Source organism: Gavialis gangeticus, unplaced genomic scaffold (assembly GCF_001723915.1).
Source record: "Gavialis gangeticus isolate Ggan-Ray unplaced genomic scaffold, GavGan_comp1, whole genome shotgun sequence".
In the NCBI taxonomy this organism is placed as follows: Eukaryota; Metazoa; Chordata; order Crocodylia; family Gavialidae; genus Gavialis; species Gavialis gangeticus.
The window spans coordinates 21795694-21816705 of NW_017729000.1; the positions used below are offsets into that span (position 1 = coordinate 21795694).

Below are 21012 nucleotides of genomic sequence, written 5' to 3' on the forward strand. Positions count from 1 at the left end.
GGTTGCCAGGTACTTTAGCTAGAAGCAGCCAACACTAGTAGCTTCAGAACAGAGAAAAGTACCCCTATAATGTATTGAACCAACCAGTCAGTACTAGAACATATTCTTCTTGACCCCTATGGCAAACAGTTTATGGCTTGGTTTTGTATTCATGACTTTCTGAAGTGTTGGCCCAAATTCTCCTCTTGGCTTCTCTAAACTGAAAGGATCCAAATGAGGAGAATCTATCCATGGGTATGCCAGGGGGAGGAATGACAGTGTTGCTTCTGTCTCATCATTCTCTCCCATCCCATAGTATCTTATGGAAACCCCTTGGCAGGTGCTACTCAGAAACCAGGTTCCATAGGTCTTATTGGGAAGCGCCAAGAGTCCCCCAACAGTCTCCTATAAAGTCACAAAGTAGATCTACTTGAAACAAGATCAGTCATCTCTGAACCAGTTTTCAAGCTCAGTCTAATCTATTCTGACTCTCATCCTTACCTACTCCCACCGCTCGGGGCTCCACAACCTCTACTGTTGCCAGCTCTCTATTAATTTTGCAATTCAAGAAGCACTATCCATTGAGAAAACAGTTTACCACTAATAATTCCCCACTGCTGTGCCTTCTAATGCTAGGAGAATACTAGGAGCACAGTGCAAGTGTGGAATAGGAACACCATGTTTCCAAGCAATTTGTCAAATAATTAAATTACATGCACAATAACTAGCTGGCTTAATTATATTAGCCAGTCTCCATCATGTAATATAATTTCTAGTGGCTGTTTAGGCACTAATAATCTTAGATCACTTTAGATGTGCATGGTGCCAGCTGTGGTCCACATGACATATTTCTGTGCCAAGTCAAAAGCCTTGACTGGAAAATACATTGCTCACTTTTCAAGCCCTGATTCCTTATGGAATTTCGGAAATGGCATTTTCCAGGTCGGTACTTGAAATGTTGAATGTTAATGAATTTCCACTTTGATTAATTATAAGGTTTTGCTCTTTCTTTTTGGCATTTAGTAGCTTAGTATATTCCTCCCTTGTTACTTAAGGAAGCGCTTAATGCAATTCAGTGAACGCTTGAAATTGTTGCCTTCACACAAAAATGAGTTCTGTATTGCCCTTCTATTAATCCTGCAATGTCACCAAGGTGTGGCAAGCACTTATTTCTAATGTGAGTCATCCTGCTGAAGTCCACCAAGCTGCTTATATGAATGAGAGATGCACAAGCCACCATTCAAGCTCTTCCCACAGAACTCCACAATTTCCTATGGTAAAAAGCAGCTTCTCCACCACGATTTAATGAGCAAGAGTAGTCTAAGATGAAAAACTGAGATCCGGACTTTGAATGTTCCCATGAGCCTCAGTTTGTTTCTGACATCATGATTCACATCTAATTAGACTGACAGGTCTGACAGATTCACTCACATGATCATCATCAAAATGTACTTTGGTAACATGGCAAAACAATCTGACCACATCAAGCTTCCAGATGACCCTTCTAGACCCAGAGCAGCTTGGATAAGACATCTTTTAAAGTTTTCCTCTGATATATGATAAGCTGATAACTTGACTGTTTCAACAGTTGAATAAGATGTTCAGCTCTCAACCTTGCCCTTCCATGTTACTGCAGCATGTGGTAACACATCCTATGCTAAGTGTCATTTTTCTCTAAGCCCGTTTCTCTAAGGCTAGGGACAGAAGTCACACATAAACAGGTTTAAGTGGTCAGGAACCAGTTTAAACCTGTAACAGAACATAAGTTCAGTGCACATAAACCAGTTTCGAAATGGCCAAAAATGGTTTAAGATAAACCTCGTTGAATGTAGCCTTAACTGATTTGGGTCAAACTGGTTTATGAAACTTCTGTCCCACACCTTTTCCTGGTTTAAGTTAAATCAGAGTCCCCCAACATCCCTGCATGCTTTTCAGCCCTGGGCTGTGCTCTCTGCTCCAATGGAGCAGGCCTGGCCCAGCCCACAGCTGCCAGCAAGGACTTTTCCTTTCCCAGCAGCCAGGAGCGGAGCAGGTTCCCCTGCCTCACCCCCTTCTCTGCCAAGGAATCAACCCAGCTCCAAGCTGGGGTGGGGAAGTAAAGCCCCTAGTGCCAGCTTCCCTCCTCTGCTGGGCACAAGGTAGGCATTACCCCCTACCTCCACCCAGCTGCCCCACAGGACCTGCCAGGCTGTGGGCCGCACGCACCAGGGAGCCCCGTGCTGCAGGACAGTTTGGGGTGGGGAAGCTGCAGCCCAGGGTGTGAGTCCCCTCCCTCTTCCAGGGTCAGCCAGGCTGCAGCCCTGTTACAGCCTGGTGGACAGGAGCTGCAGAGGCTGTGCCAGGCAGGGCTGATGGGCAGGAGGGACTGGCTCCAGCTATACAGGGGGGGAAGACTTGCCGGACACCTGCAGGGAGCTTGGGGCAGGCTCAGCTCCCCAGCAGTGGCAGGGATGAGGCACCAGTTTGCACTTCTGCCCAGGAAGTGCCAGGCAGACCTGATGCTCTTACCCGCCCAGGCCAGCTTCAGCAAAGTGGCAGCGCCAGGGGCCATGCTTGCTTCACCACTCCTGGGACACAGCAGAAGTCTGCAATGGGGGTAGGAGAGGGAGGCTGTTTTTCCTCCCCACTCCCTTCTCAGCTAGCTTGCCAGCAGAGGAGAACATACCACGGGGTGATCCACCTGGCTCCCGGCTGTAGGGAAGCCCACAGTCCCCACCTGAGCTGGGAGCCATGTTGATCACCCAGCCATGCCCCCTCCCTGGCTAGCAGGCCAGCTGAGGTGGGAGTGGAGGGAAAGCAGCACCCCTGCCCAGCTCTGGATCCCAGCTAGGCTAGGCCCAGCACAGTGGGTGAGAAGCCCACAGCAGGAGTCATTTCCCCCTTGACTCTCTCCTCTGTTGGCCTTCCAGCCAGGCACGAAGTGTGGCCAGATGATCGGCCTGGCTGCTGGCTGCAGGGAAGCCTACAGTGGGGGGGGTTTATTCCTCAACCAGAGCCGGGAGCCAGGCCAATCACCTGGCCATGTCCCCTGCTCAGCTAGTAGGCCGGTTGAAGAGCGAGTGGGAGGAAAACATCTCCCGCTGTGGGCTTCCCACCCCCTGTGCTGAGCACAGCCTGGCTGGGGTCCAAAGCCAGAAGCAGAGGTGGGTGAGGCACCTGTCACCTGCTGCCTGCTCGCAGTGGCACTGGGCGCTTGGGGCAGTCTGCTGCGAGTCATGGGTGTGGGTAGTGGCAGGGGGAGGCAATGGACCACTGCAGACCAGTCCAGCCTGACCCTGCATCCCAGGGGTGTAGGCAGTGACTGGTTTGCAGCAGCCCACCCAGAGCACCCACCCTGAGCAGGCAGCAGGTGACAGGTTCCTCACGTCTGCCCACCACAATAGTTTACTCCACCGCTGCTGCCAGGAGAGGCAGGGAGTGGAGAGCCATGCTGACCCCCGCCCAGGCCATGCTACCATAGCCTTAGGCATTGGTGAGTCAGGCTCCAGGCCATCCCTAACGCCAGGTCACATCCCCCCCTTCCCGCAGCCAGGTCACATCCCCCTCTTCGTACCCTCCCTGAGGCCGGCTGGCTGTTCCTTGGTGTGACTCTGCCCAGGGCACTTGTCAGTGCCCCCACCATTGCTCCCTGCAATGGGGAAATTAAACCCCTCCATCCCATCAGGTTATTGGCATCTGGCCCAGCAGCCCCAGGTGCGCAGTCCTGGGTGCATGAGCAGAGCCTGTCAGTGCCTGTTCTACCTGCACCCCTGCAATGGGGTGATTAAATCCCATTTCCACTCAATCTACCAGGACTTAGCCCCATCCCTACTCCTGCCACCAGCCAGTGAGTGAACAGGGGTGGGGGGGCTGGGGACCCCTGACAGAGGCTACTTCCCCCTCTCCCTCCAGGCAGACCTGGGCTGGGGTCCCTGCAGCCCAGCATGGGGGTTTAAACCCCTCCCCAATCACACTCAGGCCTGCCTGGGCCTGGCTACACCCCTTCCCTCTGCTTAGTTTCCCTCCAGATGATGGCTCACTCTAGCACCCCCTGGCTTCTGTCCTGAGCCACTGCAGGCATGTGCCTGTATTTCTGGAGTCAAAAGTGGATGTCCATCCACTTGCAAATTGGTTCAATCTACGCAGGTTAGACTAACCTGCAAAGATTGAATCAATTCAGGCTCCAGCTTTTTGAATGTCTGTCCTTAGCCTAAGACATGTAATAATGGCTGCAGCAGACAGGGTGATGTCATCAGGTGGGACACAAAGGTGCAACCAAACTCAGATTTTTTTTTTAGGGGTTCTTAATGTAATCTTCTTCCTTTATAGTTAAACCTGAGTTATAGTATTTGATGCTTGTCACCCACATTTTTGTGCAGTTATTGCTTTGTAACACATCCAAGAGCTCTGGAATGCCAGTTGTAATTCCAATCTTTATTTGCTAATCCAACTTCCCAGTTATACTTGGCATACCATTTTCATGAATGGACCTTAGAAAACCATGCAGAGCAAAACTGAAAGTGACTTTCTTTCAAATCATTAATTTGAATAGGTTTTTCAATTAATGGGATTACTGTAGAAGGGCATATTATCCTGTTGCCAACCTCTCGGCAGTGACATCTTGTAACATCTCATTGTGTTCCTCAATGCCTCATCCATGACATCCTGTCCCTTTTACTGTATGTGGGGTTTGCCATTATACAAATTCTGTTAACAGATAACATTTATACCAATTGACCTATTTGTGCAAACCTTAGTCCCCCTGCAAAACTTACTGCTTCTCCTGAGCATGTGCAGAAGCTCATTCTCCAGTCACTTATGTTCTGCTCCATTCCTATTCCACTGGGTAAGTGGGATCATCATCAGGGACCCGGGTTTTCTACTCATCATGGAAAAATGCAGTAAAACCCAAATTTTCTCTTTTTAAGGAGAAAAACCCAGATTTTCTCCTTTAAAGGAGAAAAACACAGGAAATGGTGGGTTTCCCCTCGCAGGCTGGCAGAATTGCTTGGATGGAAGCTAATATTTTGGTCTCTGGAAAAATGCCCTAACTTTCAGGCTAAAGTGAAATGGCTCTCCTCTATTTTGCTAGTTACCACACCTTCCAAGAGGAAGCATCATTCATGCTTCTATTCAAATATACTCACTTGCTCAGGACCTGATCCACATGGGTCTGCTGGCATGAATAAAGGCTGCAGCACCAGGCATCTAAAGCTATTGTTAAGGGGATTCTAAAAGAGAGATCTGCGAACCCCTTCCCAATGCTCAGCCCACCAAGTAGAGGGACACCTAAAACAGCCCACTGGTACATGTAAAACTCTCTCTCTCCCACCCTCTCCTCCCCTGATTTAGCTATGTAGTCAGGGCTAAAAGTTTGTACACCTCTCTGAAACTGGGATTCTGATGTCCCTGCCTAGCCTTAGGTGACTAGGGAAGGAAGATGAGAATTGTGCCGTTTGCCCAATGCCAAGTTGTTAGAGCACATGCCCAGGAAATGGGAGGGCAGGTTTCTGACTTGACTTCCCCCTGAAGCTGTTTGAACACACAGCTCTCACTTTACAGGGAGCGGCATAGCCACTATCAATGGGCTTGGACAGGCTAAGGCCCCCACTCTCCGCACCTTCTGTTGAAGCTGGGCTACTATGTGCAAAGCAGTGGAAGAGTCGTGGAGCCAAAAGAAGAGCATGTAAGATGAAGTCTGACTCTGTAGCCCAGTTAGGTGGGTGCTCCCTTTGGAGGAGAGTCCTCAGTTCTAGACCCTGTGTTGAGGACTGTTATGAATTGCATTGAACAGTCACTGGATAATAAACAGGCAAACACAGGAGGCAGGGCAGGGGGCCAGGACTGTTCCCTCTCAGCAAAGCGTGCGCATCACTGGTTTACAGAGTCTTCTTTTTCCCTGACCGCTACACTTCCTGAGGATGCTGTCTCTCCTGTTGCATTGCCTGGGCATCTAATGTAGGGCTGAGGATTCTTGCTCAGCATCAGTGCCCCCAAGGGTAAGTCGGTGCATTGCAGAGCAATGGCTGTATCCTTTGGAGGATCCTGTGCCTCAGCTCCCCATTTGTAAAATGGCATAATAGTAGCTCCCTCACAGAGATGTTCTGTGCTCAGGCACAACGGTGGTGGGTACCATATACATGCCTAAAATAGATATGCACAAGTAGGCATCACTGGGCTGATGCTTGAGCCGCAGAGCTGTCTTTAGGAGCACTCACTGAATGTCCTCCCCATAAAAATGTCCTCCCCATAAAACAACCTCTTACTTCATACGGACAGCCAGTATAGGGTTACCATACATCCAGGTTTTTCTGGACATGTCCTCTTTTTGAGTCCTCCTATCCCTGTCCAGGCGGGTTTTTCAAATCTGAGCAAATGTCTGGGTTTTTGCTTTGCTCCACTGTGGGAAGCAAGGGGAGGAGTGAGGGACACCAACAGGGCTTCAGGGATGGGCAGGGGTCTGTGGGTCAAGAGTGAGGGGCACCAACAGGGCTGGGGCATAGGCAGGGGGCTGCAGTGAGGAAGTGAGGGGAACAAGCATGGCCTAGGGTGGCAGAGTACTGCAGTTTGGGAGTGAGGGGCACTGGCATGGCTGGGGTCTGTGGGCCAGGAGTCAGGGACAGCAGCAGGGCTGGTGGAGGGGGCTGTGGCTTGAGAGTGAGAGGCAACAGAAGAGGCAGGGACAGGGCACCACCATATCACTGCCCCCCACCACAGTCCTATTCCCCCTGCTCCCCACCCCCACACGACAGGTGTCTTCTTTTTTGGAACTGAAGATATGGTAACCCTAAGCCAGGATCTACCCTTTTAGTAGACATGAGCACCCCCAACTGCCCTTGGCTGCAGTGTGAGTGGGGAGTCTACCTGTCTCTGAAAATCAGGTCCTGGATTATTTTCCAAGGTGCCCATTAACTGAGACTGGTGATAACTAACCAGCAAAACTAACAGGCCAGATACCCAGGGAAGTCAAAAAGCAATCACTGGATTAAAAGTAAATTCACTGGATATAACAAAAGGCTTGGGTTTTTCCCTAATGTCTCCTTCCTCTGTCTCACACTGAGCTGAGTTTTTTCAGACTTGATCAGGTCACACTAAAGCCCCCACCAAAGCAGGTTTACACTAAGGATATAGCCAGCTGAGAAAAATTCCCAAGGATAAGACCTACAATGCTTCCTTGAGCATACCCTGAAGCAATTCTGCTTTGCACCAGCACACATTCAAGCTAAAGTTTGCAAAATCTCACTGAATCACAGCTCCTTGAAACGTGTATTTGGGTTGCCAGATTGCAGCCTCTTATAACTTACCTGTTGAAGCAATTTGTGAACAGTGCATAGCTTGCAGCTCCAGTACTGCTCCACTGGGCTGAACTAGGCTAAGGGACACTCCTTCAGGCTTTTTCTTGTTTATTTGTTCTCCAGTCACTTCTTTACATTTTAATTTTACATGCAGTACTGACGTTTAGCACTTCATCCATTGCAACAGAGGACTAGATGTAAATATCCTCAGAACAATCAAGCTGTCTACATTTAAATGCATGAGATAACTTTCTCCACCCCAAGCCAGCGGACTTTGCACTTGAAATGAAATCAAAGGCCACACATGCATATTTTAAAACACCTTTGTTCAGGGGACTCTGGTGGTTTAAAAAAATCGATTGGAAACATTTTCCTTTGAAAAGGCTGAGGTACTCAAATGCATTTCTACATCTCGCTATGTCATCACGGGTCAGGAAATAAAACTAATAAAGCAGCAACGTTCATGCTCCAGTACACCCATTTCACTTACAAATCTTTGCTTATTATGTGGGTATCGTGCACAAGAACAGTGTGGCAGCGTTCCTCCATTTTCTAGAAATTGGCTTGGGCCACAGAGATGTCCCACAGGCAACACAAGAATTAAAAGTCCTTTTCTTTTAAATGAGAAAGGCAGTAAGTTGTGACCATATTAACATACAGATGTTAGTCTCCTTTAAAACCCCAAACCAAATAGGAGCAATCTTTCTAGCCTAGGACTTAAGATGGTGTAGACTGATGCTTTCAAAGGAGTTATGCTGCTTTTCTCTGGCTGAGAACATGGCCCAACATACCTACTATGCCTGCAAGTATTAGGCGGGAGTTTAGTTCTGTTTCCTGTTCCATCAGCAAGTTGTGCTACTTTAAAAATAAATCAGGAAATGTTAGAAGACAAGTAGAGGGATGGATTTCACCTGTCTGATTTTCAGTATTCTGTGGTTCGGTTGCAATAGTTGAAACAAATTTCACTAGAGTCAATAAAATCTGATTTGGCTTTAGTTCAACAGAAACCTCTGCTCCTTGCATCTTGTTAGTTCTTTTCTGCTACAGTAGCCAAACCAGCTTCAATCATCCTTTATTCCACCCTAAACACTGACAAGAAAATTATCCAACAAATAAAGGTCACAACCGAAGGCGGGGAGCAAGGTAGGGGGGATGTGTGGGGAGACATCAGAAAGAAGCATTGCGCTTTGACTGTTAAAGACAAAGAGACTCTGTCGAAAGAAATTACTCAGAATAAACTGAAATGGCAATTAGGTTCTGCAATTTGTGTGCGGCATGGTTTCTCATTCAGTCCAAGCACCTCCCTTCTCTTAATGAAAAACTATTCAGGATTTGTATTGCATCTGTGACACTACAGCAAAGGGTCAATTGAAATTTCCATGACATAACTCCTTTGTTTCCCCAGGAAAACATCACTCAGTACAGATTGATCAGGTGTCTCCAGCCTGCAAAGAGTTCTTATACATCTAGATAGCCCAGCAATTGCAATGGCACTGAATTTGCATGTGTTTTCTGGGCAGAAATTATATTCTCTGTCACAAACAAATCAATTAAATAAAAAGACCTTGACCTAAGGCTGCTGATTAATTCAATGTTGTTTGCAGTGGATAAGAAATATGCTGGAGGAGTTCAGTCTTTGGTGCAAGAGAATGTATGTGCATCACACAGATATGAAACTAGAAATACGTCCTTGGTTGAGTCCCTACTTCTGATACAATAATCTGGACTTACATGGCTCCTATGTATGAGGTGGTCCCAAGTCTATTCTATGTAGGGTTCTTGTCAATTCTGATAACATGTTTTTGTCATAGAACCTTTATAACGCTCCTGGCTTGGCTTTCATTAGGCCTCCATTGTAATGGGGAAGCACACGCTAGCTGGAACTGCTTGCACAGAACCTGAACTTTTCCACATGCTGAGCAATGTAAGATTGCCAACAGTAATGGTACCAGGTAAGGCTAACACGTGGTAAAATTAGCACTATATTTCTTCAATGACTGAAACAACAGACATAACTACAGCTCATCTTCAAAACTCAGATTTATCACTGAAGATCACAAATGGCTCCATGAGTCAGTCTTTGAGCACATCAGGATGACTGGAACATATGTAACATATCTTATTGTTTCCTGCTTTCAGCCAGGGGGGAAAGAGAAGAATGACTGCTGAGTTCAGGCAATATTTCTAATTTCCTTTCGTATATGCCTTGATTGGGTTAATTAAGAGATGTTTAGAATGACACAAAGTCTTAGCATGCATCAGGTTTCACTGGACCAGATGCAAGGCTTGCAGGTCACTAAGTGTTTAAGGACTGGAAGCAAAGAAGTGTTGTGACCCATCGTCTTGGAGTGAAAGCGGGTTCCTTTTGCCCATCCTCTTGCTCGTCCTAGTGTCCATGGAAGAAGACCGCTGGTCATCCCCTGGAGATTTGGATGCCAGAAGTAAAAACAGACAACTCTCCAATGCCACTAAGAAAACAACACATCATGTAGAGTAAAAGGGAGGCAGAGCCCACTGAAAATGAACGTTTTACAGAGGCAGGGAACTAGGTCTGGTAGTGTCTGAAAACACCCTTTGCCCCTAAATTGCCAATTTGTCTCTGCTTGCCCCTTGCTTTCCTGGAACAAAAAAAACATTAACTGGCTGCATAGTTTTCAGCCCAGAAATAATAACCCAACCACATTAACAATTCTCAGTAAAGTGAGAAAAATCTCTGTTTATTAGAGCATGTTCCCTCCCTGAAGCACTGCTCACATTAGTGAGTGTAATGGGATCTTTCAGCCACCTCCCTGCATCTGAGAGATAACTGATATGTGATGTGGCAGTTGCTATGGTAACATTTTTATTTTATTATTATTGCTATTATTATTATTAAAAAGCAGTAGGGAAAATTGCATAGCTCACAGACATGAGCCTTTTCCCTGTGAGTTATCGCTACCCTGTGGCAACTCAGCAATTAAAGGGGCCTTTTATTTTATTTTTATATATACATGGTGAATTGGCACAAGGACGCACATCGGACCATTTTGCTGTAAATGATTCATCTCTCTGCTGGTTAGGAATATCAGCACAGAGCAGCATCCTACGGGGAAATGTAGCAAAGTGATGTCCTACAGGGTGGAGAGATACAGATCAGAACATTACGGGTAAATATGAGTGATTTAGCCCTTACTGATGTGCCCAGCGCAGTGCAATCTTATGAAAAAGCATGTGAGAAGCAGGTCTGGGCAGAGTCTTACTGGAGAATTTGGTAGACTAGCACATGGCAAGGAAGGCACAGGAGTAGCACCGAAAGAGAAAGACTGCGACTCCACAGGGGAGAATTGCAGAGTACCTTGCTTGGCAGCCCAGATGGTGACATGCCCTTTAGAAATGGCTGGGACAGGGGGAGAAAGATGTGTCCATCTACCTGTCCATCCTGAGGAGACATATGGCATTTCTGAAAACAGAAAAGCAGGGCAGGCTAATTTGGACAAAGAGCCCCTGGAAGCCAAAAATCCCCACCCAGCCAATTTTCTGCTGCTCATCATGAGAGACACTCTTGGTCACATCTCAGCAGCTTTCACATGCAGAAACAAATAGATACAGATTCTGGGCCAAAACGTGCCGCTACTAAAGTAAAATTCCCCATTCATTTCAACAGGGTCAAGGGCCAGCAATTCTGTCAGATGCATGCTTGTCCTGTGGACCCTATCTGAGTAACCTCTCTTGCAGAAAGGAGCCTGGTTCTCTTGGTGGACCAGGATGAAGCACCTTCAAAATCAGTTCAGCTACCACCATTTACCCCAACAGCAATTTGACACTGCACTTTCAGCAGTCCATATAGCCTATCTTAATTCTGAACCAATAGCATTAAACAGATGCACACTTTATAAGGTAAGGAACTAATCTCTCTCTGCCTGCCTTGTAGAGCTTGATTGGAAGCAAACAGATTTTGTCTTCTTTTATTGCAATTTATCCTTCTAGTGCATAAATCTGCCTCTAAAATCAGCCTGGTGGTTTCATCCTGCCTCTTCAACTCAGGGGCAGAGAGAACTCATTGCTTAGACAGGTGTATGCAGTTGACAGGCATGCTTAAATGGGTTCCACCAGCTTCTGAGAACCTCAAAAAGTAAGTTGAATCATTTCTCTCCCTGCATATTAGAAATCCACATATCTCGACAGTTTTTCAACCTTTTTGATCTAGAGTGATAAGAAATACATTGTAGCTGCATTCTCTGAAGGAACAGATTACACAGCCAGTGAATCTGAAAATGGATCTCGCCACCTTGTAGTAAAGGGTGAAGTTACCAGTCTTGTTTAGTGAGGCACTGATCAATACACAAGACTGATTTTCCAGCTAGATAAACTACTCACAAGAAAACATCTTCTGAAATATCTCAATTTTTTCCTGCATCCACCCACTTCCAATTTGTTCTGTCAGGGCCAAGAGTGTGGTTTAATTATTTCAGTTTCTGGAGGCCAATTAATTTAGCTTTCTAGAGAGAAAAATCCGTGAAAAGTGAAGAACTGTAGGGCTTTTGCAAAGGAGGGAATCTATGGTCCATCACTCCGAGTGGTGTATTAAACTGCTGAGCCCAGAGGGCCAACACTGAATGTTTTATTTAGGAGCATCATGATTACCGATGTCACACTAGATCAGGAGTGGGCAAAATGCAGCCCAGGGGCTGGACACGGCCCTGCAGGCCATTCTATCTGGCCCATGGGGCCCCTAAAAAATTTAGAAAATTAACATTTATCTGCTCTGGGCTGCCTGTCATGTGACCCTCAATGGCTTGCCGAAACTCAGTAAGCGGCCCTCTGCCCAAAATAATTGCCCACCCCTGCACTAGATGGACAGTAGAATTGCTTGTATATGATAAAGGGGAGAGGGCAGGGGTATAAACAGGAGCGTAAACTGGCTCAGAGGCTTCTGTTGTTTTCTGGGTAAAGTGAATTTATTGAACAGGTGTAGGGTGAAAGACAAATTAATCCCTGGAGATCCTAACTTCCAGAACAGTCAAAATATAATGTGCCTGGAAATCAGAACACTCAACTAAGGTTGATAAGAAGGACTAACATGGATGCTCACAAAAATTACTGCGCAAATATTAGCACAAGACCACCTTGTTCTCCAAATCCACTGCCTGAAATGTCATTAACTATAAAAAAAGAAAGTCTCCCTTCGTGCATCCAGGCCTAGCTCTACTGTGACCTGGAGAAGAGGCATGTTGTCTTGCTGGGGACTCAAAACACTACTGTGATGGTGCATTAAATTAGCAGATCAGGTCTACTGTCTTCCGTACTGAACCACAGACTTGAAAACACAGAAAAGTGTGGCTGTATATCCCAAAGCGTTTACTGGACATTCATCCAATTCTGGTTTGATGGGCCTGGTGGGGCTCATGCTAGACTGGGAGTACCCTCAATGATACAAAGGAGCAAAGAAAAACCTAAGTCAGTTCCAAAACTTCCTAGAGGGACACTTTATGAAGGTATAACTGCCTGGAAGTGAAATAGCTTATAAACTAGTACCAGTTGGCTTAGAGTATATTTTGTCATTTCTTCTCAGTGGGGAGAAAAAATAATAAGAGGTATTACTTTTGTATATGGATGGTTCAACCTTAATGTTGTTTTAACATCATTTTCTTGTAACCCTTCTACACATGGTTATTTAAACATTTTTTATAAAGTATATATGGGATGACTCATGCAGCTGAAGAAAAGGACTAATTGGTCAAATTTCCAGGACACTGTGTACTGAGCTCTAAAGAAACATAATCTCATATATTAGGTGATGTGACAAGTTTCAGAAGCTATCTAAAATTCTAGGAGGAGGAAGAGTAAAATAAGACCGTTGCCTAGGGACAGTGGCTGCTGTCAGACTTTATGATAATTAAAGAGATCAGATCTGTACTACTCTAGACAGATGAAAGCTACACATATATAAGCTTGCATTCTGGCTTTGGCATGTTCACGTTAGAAAGCTGTCTAATAATTTATTAACCTCTTCAATAAAAGATATCCAGTAAAGCAGAATAAAGGGCATCTGCAGATTTAGCAGCCATGTTCGTAACGTCTTGAAACTTCCTTCACAGAAGAAGCCAAGTTCTCTGTGATGAAACTACAGCATTCAGGGGGGAAAATGAGAACTTTGAGAAAATCTCCTCTTCTTTCCCTGTGACCTTTCCAGGACCAAAGGCAGAAAGGAACATAGCACAAGGAAAGACACTTTCCCAGTTGACACAGTCTATAAGGAACACTAAGAAGCAGAAGGAAAAGCAGCTCCAGAAGGATCATCAGAAGGTGGGGAACATAATCATAACTATGGGATCCAACCGCTCTTTTCCACTCATGATTATTAATAATAGAGACTCACTTGGCCTTATTATCACAACATTTATTTCTAGCTGAACTGATGATAATGCTCCCCTTGAGGGCAAAGTAGGAAGCAAGGCACCTCATTTCTTATCCTTTAAGACACTTGATTTACTGAAAGAGTCTAATCCAACTGTACAATGGCAAGAGCCTTTGGAGAGAGATCTTCCAGTTTACTTTCTTGCCCACTCTTCTCAGTGAATTCTCCCCCAGCACAGATACACCAGATACTGAGCCAAATACTGCTCACCTTGCCCGCACCATCCATCCTGGCGAAATCAATAGGATGACTCATTTGATCAGATCTGTGGCAATTTAGAATAGCTGAAGATCTGACTCACGTATATAGGAATACTCTAATTATAATCAGGCCATTAACGAAAAGGTGTGGGTGATATTTCTAACATATTGCTTACTTACGAGCTGTACAGAGCAACCAGTCAGCAACAGAAAATATGATCTCATTTATATTGTCTTTTTTAAAGCTTCTAACAATGTGGCCAAAACTGAGATAAGAAAAGTTAAGCACTTACTGTGATTTCCTCTTACAAAAAACAAATGTAAAATGATTTCATCAGTGCCAGATACTAGACCTGCCTATAACCAGAGGGCAGTATTTTTTTAATAACTTCCTAAAATGTGCATCTATATAAAAGCGTAGTGTAACAAAAAAAAATCCAGTACAAAAGGTAATAAAATATAATCTATTATCTCAGCTCATTTTGGTCAGGAAATAATACCACAAACTTACTATAATACATGGAAGCTTTATGAAAAGCAGGCAGACAGAGGCTTATAGTTTTATCCACTTTCAGGCGTGAGGCTGAGTGATTAATAAGTGACACTGAAAAGTACAGAATGAAAATCATATGGAATTTAGGGGAAGGAAATAGCTTACAAATCAAACTGTCATGCTGCTAGACTGCATAGGAGGAGCTGTGACTGCACAGCAAACCCCTCTCTTCCATCCCATACAGCAAAGGAAAAGCCAGTTAACAAAACGGATGTCGCTGAAGTGGATTTCAGAATCACCTCCTGTTTCCCCAGGGCCTTCTGCCTTGTCCCTTTTGTTTGCCATCCTATTTGCATTAGGAGTGGGAGAGGTCAAGAAAAGATGGGGAAGAGACACATGGAAACTATGAAAGGGAGAGAGAAAAAAATATCCAGAGGAGGATCTGAGACAGAGGAGCAGGTTGGGGGGTTTGAGTAATTGGAAAAGGAAGATATCCCCTAGCAGGAATAGATTAAATAAAATGTAGAGACTGCAGCAGTGGGACTACACTTTTAACTGTGTATTATAATAAATAATGGGCCTCCAACATGTATCATGTTCTTGGCTTCAAATGTTCCAAATGTTTTTGGCTTCTTTTTCAATAATAGGACCAGATCCTTAGATGAAATTCAAACCTGATCTCCATTCATTGCTTCTGGGCTAAGGGCTGTAGGACCAAGTTCTAAATAGACAGTGATGACAGTTAATTAGGATAACCAGAATAATTGTACTTAGTATGTCCTACTGTTTCTATGCAAATCTTCCAGTAGAACTCTGTTTTATTCCTCTGTACATGTGTTTCTCAGATTCAGTGATCCTGCTTCTCCTCTGTACACTATTGGTACTGGTTTCCATCACCTAGTATATCTCAGCCATGTCTAAACTAGCATTCATGCTGCTACTCATACAAGTGCAGCTCCATGTAGGCGAATCCCAACACACATGCATGTGTGGTTTGTGGCACTGCAGACCCATCTCCGGCGCCACAAACTGCACGCATTGCACATGTAGGCATTCGCCACTCTGCTAATTTGCAGTGCAGCAGGTTTTTTTGACACTGGGAAATCCTGATGTCAAAAATCCCATGCCAGAATAAAGCAGGGCGGTGCATTTAGTGCATTTCATGCACTGCCTGAAACCAGAGCCTGGCTGGCCAGAGCCACACTTCAGCTGCCATCCAGGCTGTGCACACCTGGAATCACTGCTGCTGGAGCCCCAAGAAGCCCCCAGGATCCCAAATAAGGCTGCTGGGGCCAACCCAGGTGCTGGGGCCAGCCCTGTGGCCAGCCAGAGCATGCACCCAGGGACAACTAGCAACTGCACAAATATAGGAAGGCCAACTGCACCTTGTCGTGCATCCACAGATGCATCTCGAGCAGGTCCAAGGAGGTGATCCTCCCCCTCTATGCGGCACTGGTCAGGCCGCAGCTGGAGTACTGCGTCCAGTTCTGGGCGCCGCACTTCAAGAGGGATGTGGACAGCATCAAGAGGGTCCAGAGGAGGGCCACTCATATGATCAAGGGACAGCAGGGTAGGTCCTATGAGGAAAGGTTGCGGGACCTGAACCTGTTCAGCCTTCAAAAGAGAAGGCTGAGGGGGGATCTTGTGGCCTGTTATAAACTGGTTAGGGGGGATCAGCAGGCGCTGGGGGAGTCCCTGTTCCCCCGAGCGCCGCAAGGAGTGACCAGGAACAATGGTCACAAGCTGGCGGAGGGAAGGTTTAAGTTGGACATCGGGAGGCGCTACTTCACGGTCAGGGCGGCTAGGATCTGGAACCAACTTCCAAGTGAGGTGGTGCAGGCTCCCACCCTGGGGGTTTTCATTTGACCCCAGTGCTCTTCCTGCCATGGCAGGGGGTCAGACTAGATGATCTGCTCAGGTCCCTTCCGACCCTAGAAACTATGAAACTATGAAACTATGTTCCACTACTGTTTGTTCCCGGGGAATGCATGTTTCTGCTCATTGGGATGGCCATGTGCCCCAAAGGACAGCTTTCCAGGTATTGCTTTTCTATCAGCCATAATGTTTTGATGTCAGTTTAAGGGCCTTGTTGCATGTTGCACTTTAAGCTGCTCATCTGTTGATCTGTGTTAGACGCAATCACACATTCAAGCCAGTAAGGGCCTTGAGGACTGAAAGGTAAGAAATCCACTGCCCCACTCCCATTCTAGGCTTCCCCCATTTCCCCTACTTCCCAAGGCTCCCCCTGCTCCCCCCTCCACAACCTCTGGGGCTAACCCCTCTGACCCTCTTTCTACCCCTCCCCAGCTTACTTGTGCCAGACTGTCTGGTGAAGCAGGCAAGGAAGGGGACAAGGGCAGGTGAATAGGGATCTGCGGTTCGGGGGTAGGGGGCCATGGGCCCAATCTGGGAGGGTGGGGGCAGTGGCCCAATCAGGGCTGCTGAGGGACGGGGGTAGGGGTCAGCAGGCCAATCAAGGAGGGGCAATGAGCCCAATCCAGGCCAGCAAGGGGCAGGCGAGTGGGGTGTTCACACTAATGTGAAGCCTAGAGTGGCTATACATTAGGTAACACAAACTGAGCAACACAGATCAGAGATAATCCTCAGATGGAGTGACGTAACTTAAATCTGCCTAAAGAGTGCTTAAAACTGGTCTCATGTGTTAATGTGTGGACAATCTGGGGGTTAAGAGCTCTAGAAGCTTCCTAAAATTAACATGTAACAAGGCCCTAACTGTTAACAGCATGATATGACCCAGGTAACCAGCTGAGATCAAAGCACACCATCCCGGCTACAAAAATAAGACCACTCCCATTTTTTCACAGACCACATGAAAATGAATCACAGATACAAATGTCTAATCACTAACATTATCCATACATAAATTTGCACTACTTGGTGAATCAATGGGAAAAAATTAACAATTCTATCATGTTTAACAAAACTGCCAGTAGATTTCAGCACTACCATGAGTTCCGATTCCTTTTGCCTGTAGATGAATATGGCTACAACCTGTATCCCAGTAAGAAATCAACCATTCTGGAAAGCTGAACCAATCTGGTCTCAGCTGTTATAAAGATCAATGAAACCAGTTAATATTCAATTTTGGTTTTTTATCAGTTACAGTTTTGACAGACTTCTGTATTCAAAGTAATACTCATCTCCTGAGTTACTGGAAAATAATCATAACAAAACTGTACTTCTAAATGAGTCTGTGTTGTCTGTACTTTCAGTTTTGCTGAAGTGCTTGTGTTCAGCAGTTTTTGCTGCATGCTTGGAGAAGTAAATGCACTTGGACTGCCAACAGTATATCTGATACAATATCCCAAACCTCTACAGCAAGGAATTGAACAAAGGCTCACAGTAATATAAGCCCAGTTCTAGAACCGTTGAGTCAGGCACTTTTTTCTTCCGTCTTACAACTCTTCTTCCTGACCCTGCTTTTCTGTTTAAACTTAAAGGGGGAATTTTCATTGACCTTTCTAGAAGTGGGGTCAGATGTCATCATATTGAATTCTACATTTAATAATGAAAGCATAAAAAGCACTTTTACAGCGCTTAGTAAAAGTTTGGGATCTGCTCAATGAGAGTGAGAAAATAACAGTTACTGGATGTGTCTCAACATTCATTATTTAATGCACCTGTAATGACAGGTACAAACTCAATGCGTTGTAATCAGCGCTACTGCGCATTCGTGCAAACAAATGGTCTTTTTGTGACATTAATATGCAGTAGACTAAATCAACTGCACATTAGCGCATTAGCATGGGCTTTGGCACCGTACTGATGTGCAATAGAATTAGTCTACTGTGCTCAAAACGTCTTGTGTACACCCGTCCATTATGTAGTATGGTTTGTTAGGATGTGGAGTAAAACCTGTCCTACTCAGCTGCAGTCTCACAGGTTTGGGCTGTTTAATGGCTACGAGTAGAACTGATTTGAAATATTTAAATGAAACTGTTTCTTGACAGAAAATACCAATTCACTGAATCAAAACTGCCCCCAGGAAGGGATCAGTTTTGATAAAGGCCCTGTTTGGAAGACAGCTCAAAAATTGTATAGATGTCATCTGTCAGATTATTTCAGCATATATAAAATGAAAAAGTTCTGTGTACTTTTGCATTGTAACAACTTACCATTCAGAAATTTAAGCTAACTAACAGCAAAACATTTTTTTTAATGGTCAAAATTGGAGTGAGGCACTTTAAAGATTCTGAAACAAAACATTTTGATGGACAAACTGGTTTTGTTTTTTACTTGATTGTTGATTAACGTTTTTGGAGTTTGAAATTTTTGTCCCAGATTCAGATGGGAAACATTAAAAAAATTATTTCAGGGATAGAATTTTAGGGCCAACTAGCACTATAGCTGTACCCAAAATAACAGACTTCTGCCAGCAAAATTCCCATTAACCCCAGTGGTAAAGAGAGAATTAAGTTTTAACATTTTCATGGTCACATTGGTTAAGTTATTGTGAAATATGATAATCTTGCAAATTAAGGTAGAAAGCAATTTCTGTACTATTTCTTACCTTTAGTCTTTCTGTTACTCCATCAGTGAAACTGACTGTGAACTCAGCAATTTTAGGCACCCTGAGTTTGCCTTTGTTCTTCTGGTCAGGCTGATATTCTGTTCTTGTTTTCACAATCACCTGAAAAAAATGTCAACATTTTACATTTCTGCTCAAAGCAAGCCCATCTTTCTCCTCTCAGAAATGTAGCTTTTCTATATTCACCTTTATTGAACCACCTCAGAGGTATTACAACCATTAATTTAACACAGTCTGAGGACACTGAGGCTGTCATCTTCACAATTAAAAAACTGCCCACAAAATCACTTATAACGCAATCACTGACATAGGCATATTTTGAAAACTGGCAGCTTTTGAGAAAAATACCAAACCAACCTATCAAAATACCAAAAACCCATGTAGGGAACAAAATGTTGGTATTCTGAGGAATCTGGCCCTTTAAACCATGGAATTTTCTCAGATATCCCTAAAATAACTATTAGAAGACAATACATTATATTGAAAATGGTCTAAAAACCTCAGGGCTTCATGCTCCCCAAGTTGCTGGAGAGCCAGTTGATCACAATACAGTACATTGGAAAATACCTGAGGAACAATTCATCCATGTCTAAAAAGGCCCCCTGAAGAAGCACCAAAGTCTCCAAGCTCATGATATTACATAATATGTGGTACATCATAGAGCCACCTCTGAACACCCTACCTAACACATCTACTTTTTTGCCATGTGGGAAAAACTCTAATGGAGGCAGTGTGTATTTGTGTAAGTTGTGTGTTCAAAACAAATACAGACCTCAGGTTTGGGCCCAAAGAGAACCAAAAATTGACAGGATGCCACAGGATTTGGCTCCAATTCTCCTATTTTCCTCCTAGCCCTTTTTAAAGCCTGTGCTATAAATTATGGAGTATTGCCCATTAGCACCTGCTAACCAGTGCTCAGAAAATGCATTCATGTTCTATTTTTAAACCAAGCAAGCACAATACCCAGATACCTTCTGCTCTGCAGTTTCCAGCTGCATATATTTTCCCTATCTAATTGCAGAAAGCAATGCAGGAGTAGTGGTACAGTGTTCATGTTCTCCCTGCAATGTCTGATTTATTTCCAATTCAATCTCTTTGACTTCTTTCAAATTCATTTATCTTGTTTAATGGAGACCTTGGGTGTAGATTAATTCCTTAAATATATGTAAGATGGTTTTCCCATATGCTCTGACACTAGACCCAACGATGGGCTCTGTGACTATGAAATAAAATATTAAGAGCCTTATTTGTATCTAGATATAATTTGTATTTTCTCCTGTCATTGATGGTTTTTTCTGACATTATTGCCTCCTCTCTGAGTTCAGCCAAGGTCCTGTGTATAGCGAAGAACAAGCTGTTCTAGCCACAACCAGGGATCTGGTTTAAGAGTGACAATAAACCTACCCAGGCCCACTGTATGTAGTGGCCCAAGGAATAGTCCATTACAATTCTGTATTATTGTCCTTGAGGGGGGGAAATCCCCAGTCCTCAATTATTAAGAAAACTACCTGAGACTGCTTACTGATCACACTAGCAGCCAGCCTTCTGTGTATGCAGGCCCATATTAATCATTCCACCTGTCCTTGTTTGATCAAGTAATTTGCAAGGGCATAAAGCACTGTCATAGAGGAGCCGAGGAGAGCCTTGCAAAGTATGTCACAGTGCATCTGCTCTCCAGTTTCTTAATCAGAGATTTGCTGGAATGACTCAACAGAAAAAAAGCGAGAGACCATCAGCAAGGTCTTCTTCTCAAGGGATATTGTTGATAACAAGGAAATAAAATGAGTGAACATAAACAGGAAAAGAAATTGAAAACTCCCCGAAGTGGGGGGTCAAATCCATCAGATGATGATGCCTGCAGTAGTGCAAGGCATAGAAAAGGACCCCATTTTTTGCTAGGTTCTGTACAAGTAGCAAATGCAAAAAGATGATCATTGTCCCACAGAACTTACAATAAATGAGACTGTGGATCATCATAACGGTATCCTGGCCCCTCTGACTCCAAGCTGCCACCCACGCAAGGGGTTCTGGGACTGTGGTAAACCCCTTGTTTACCAAAGGCCCGCTACTGCCCTCTGACATTTCAAGCATTTCAGAAAAGGTTAGTTTAGTAGTATACC

General features: G+C 44.8%; 1 protein-coding gene across 1 annotated transcript in view; it reads right to left on the reverse strand.

The window, feature by feature from the left end:
- Nucleotides 1–21012, reverse strand: part of LOC109290029 (neuron-specific protein family member 2) — a 70037-nt gene that overhangs the window by 20479 nt on the left and 28546 nt on the right. Inside the window, exon 2 of the mRNA XM_019506402.1 lies at nt 18875–18994. Within this exon, the coding sequence (XP_019361947.1) occupies nt 18875–18994 (120 nt within the window). The remainder of the gene's footprint in view (nt 1–18874; nt 18995–21012) is intronic.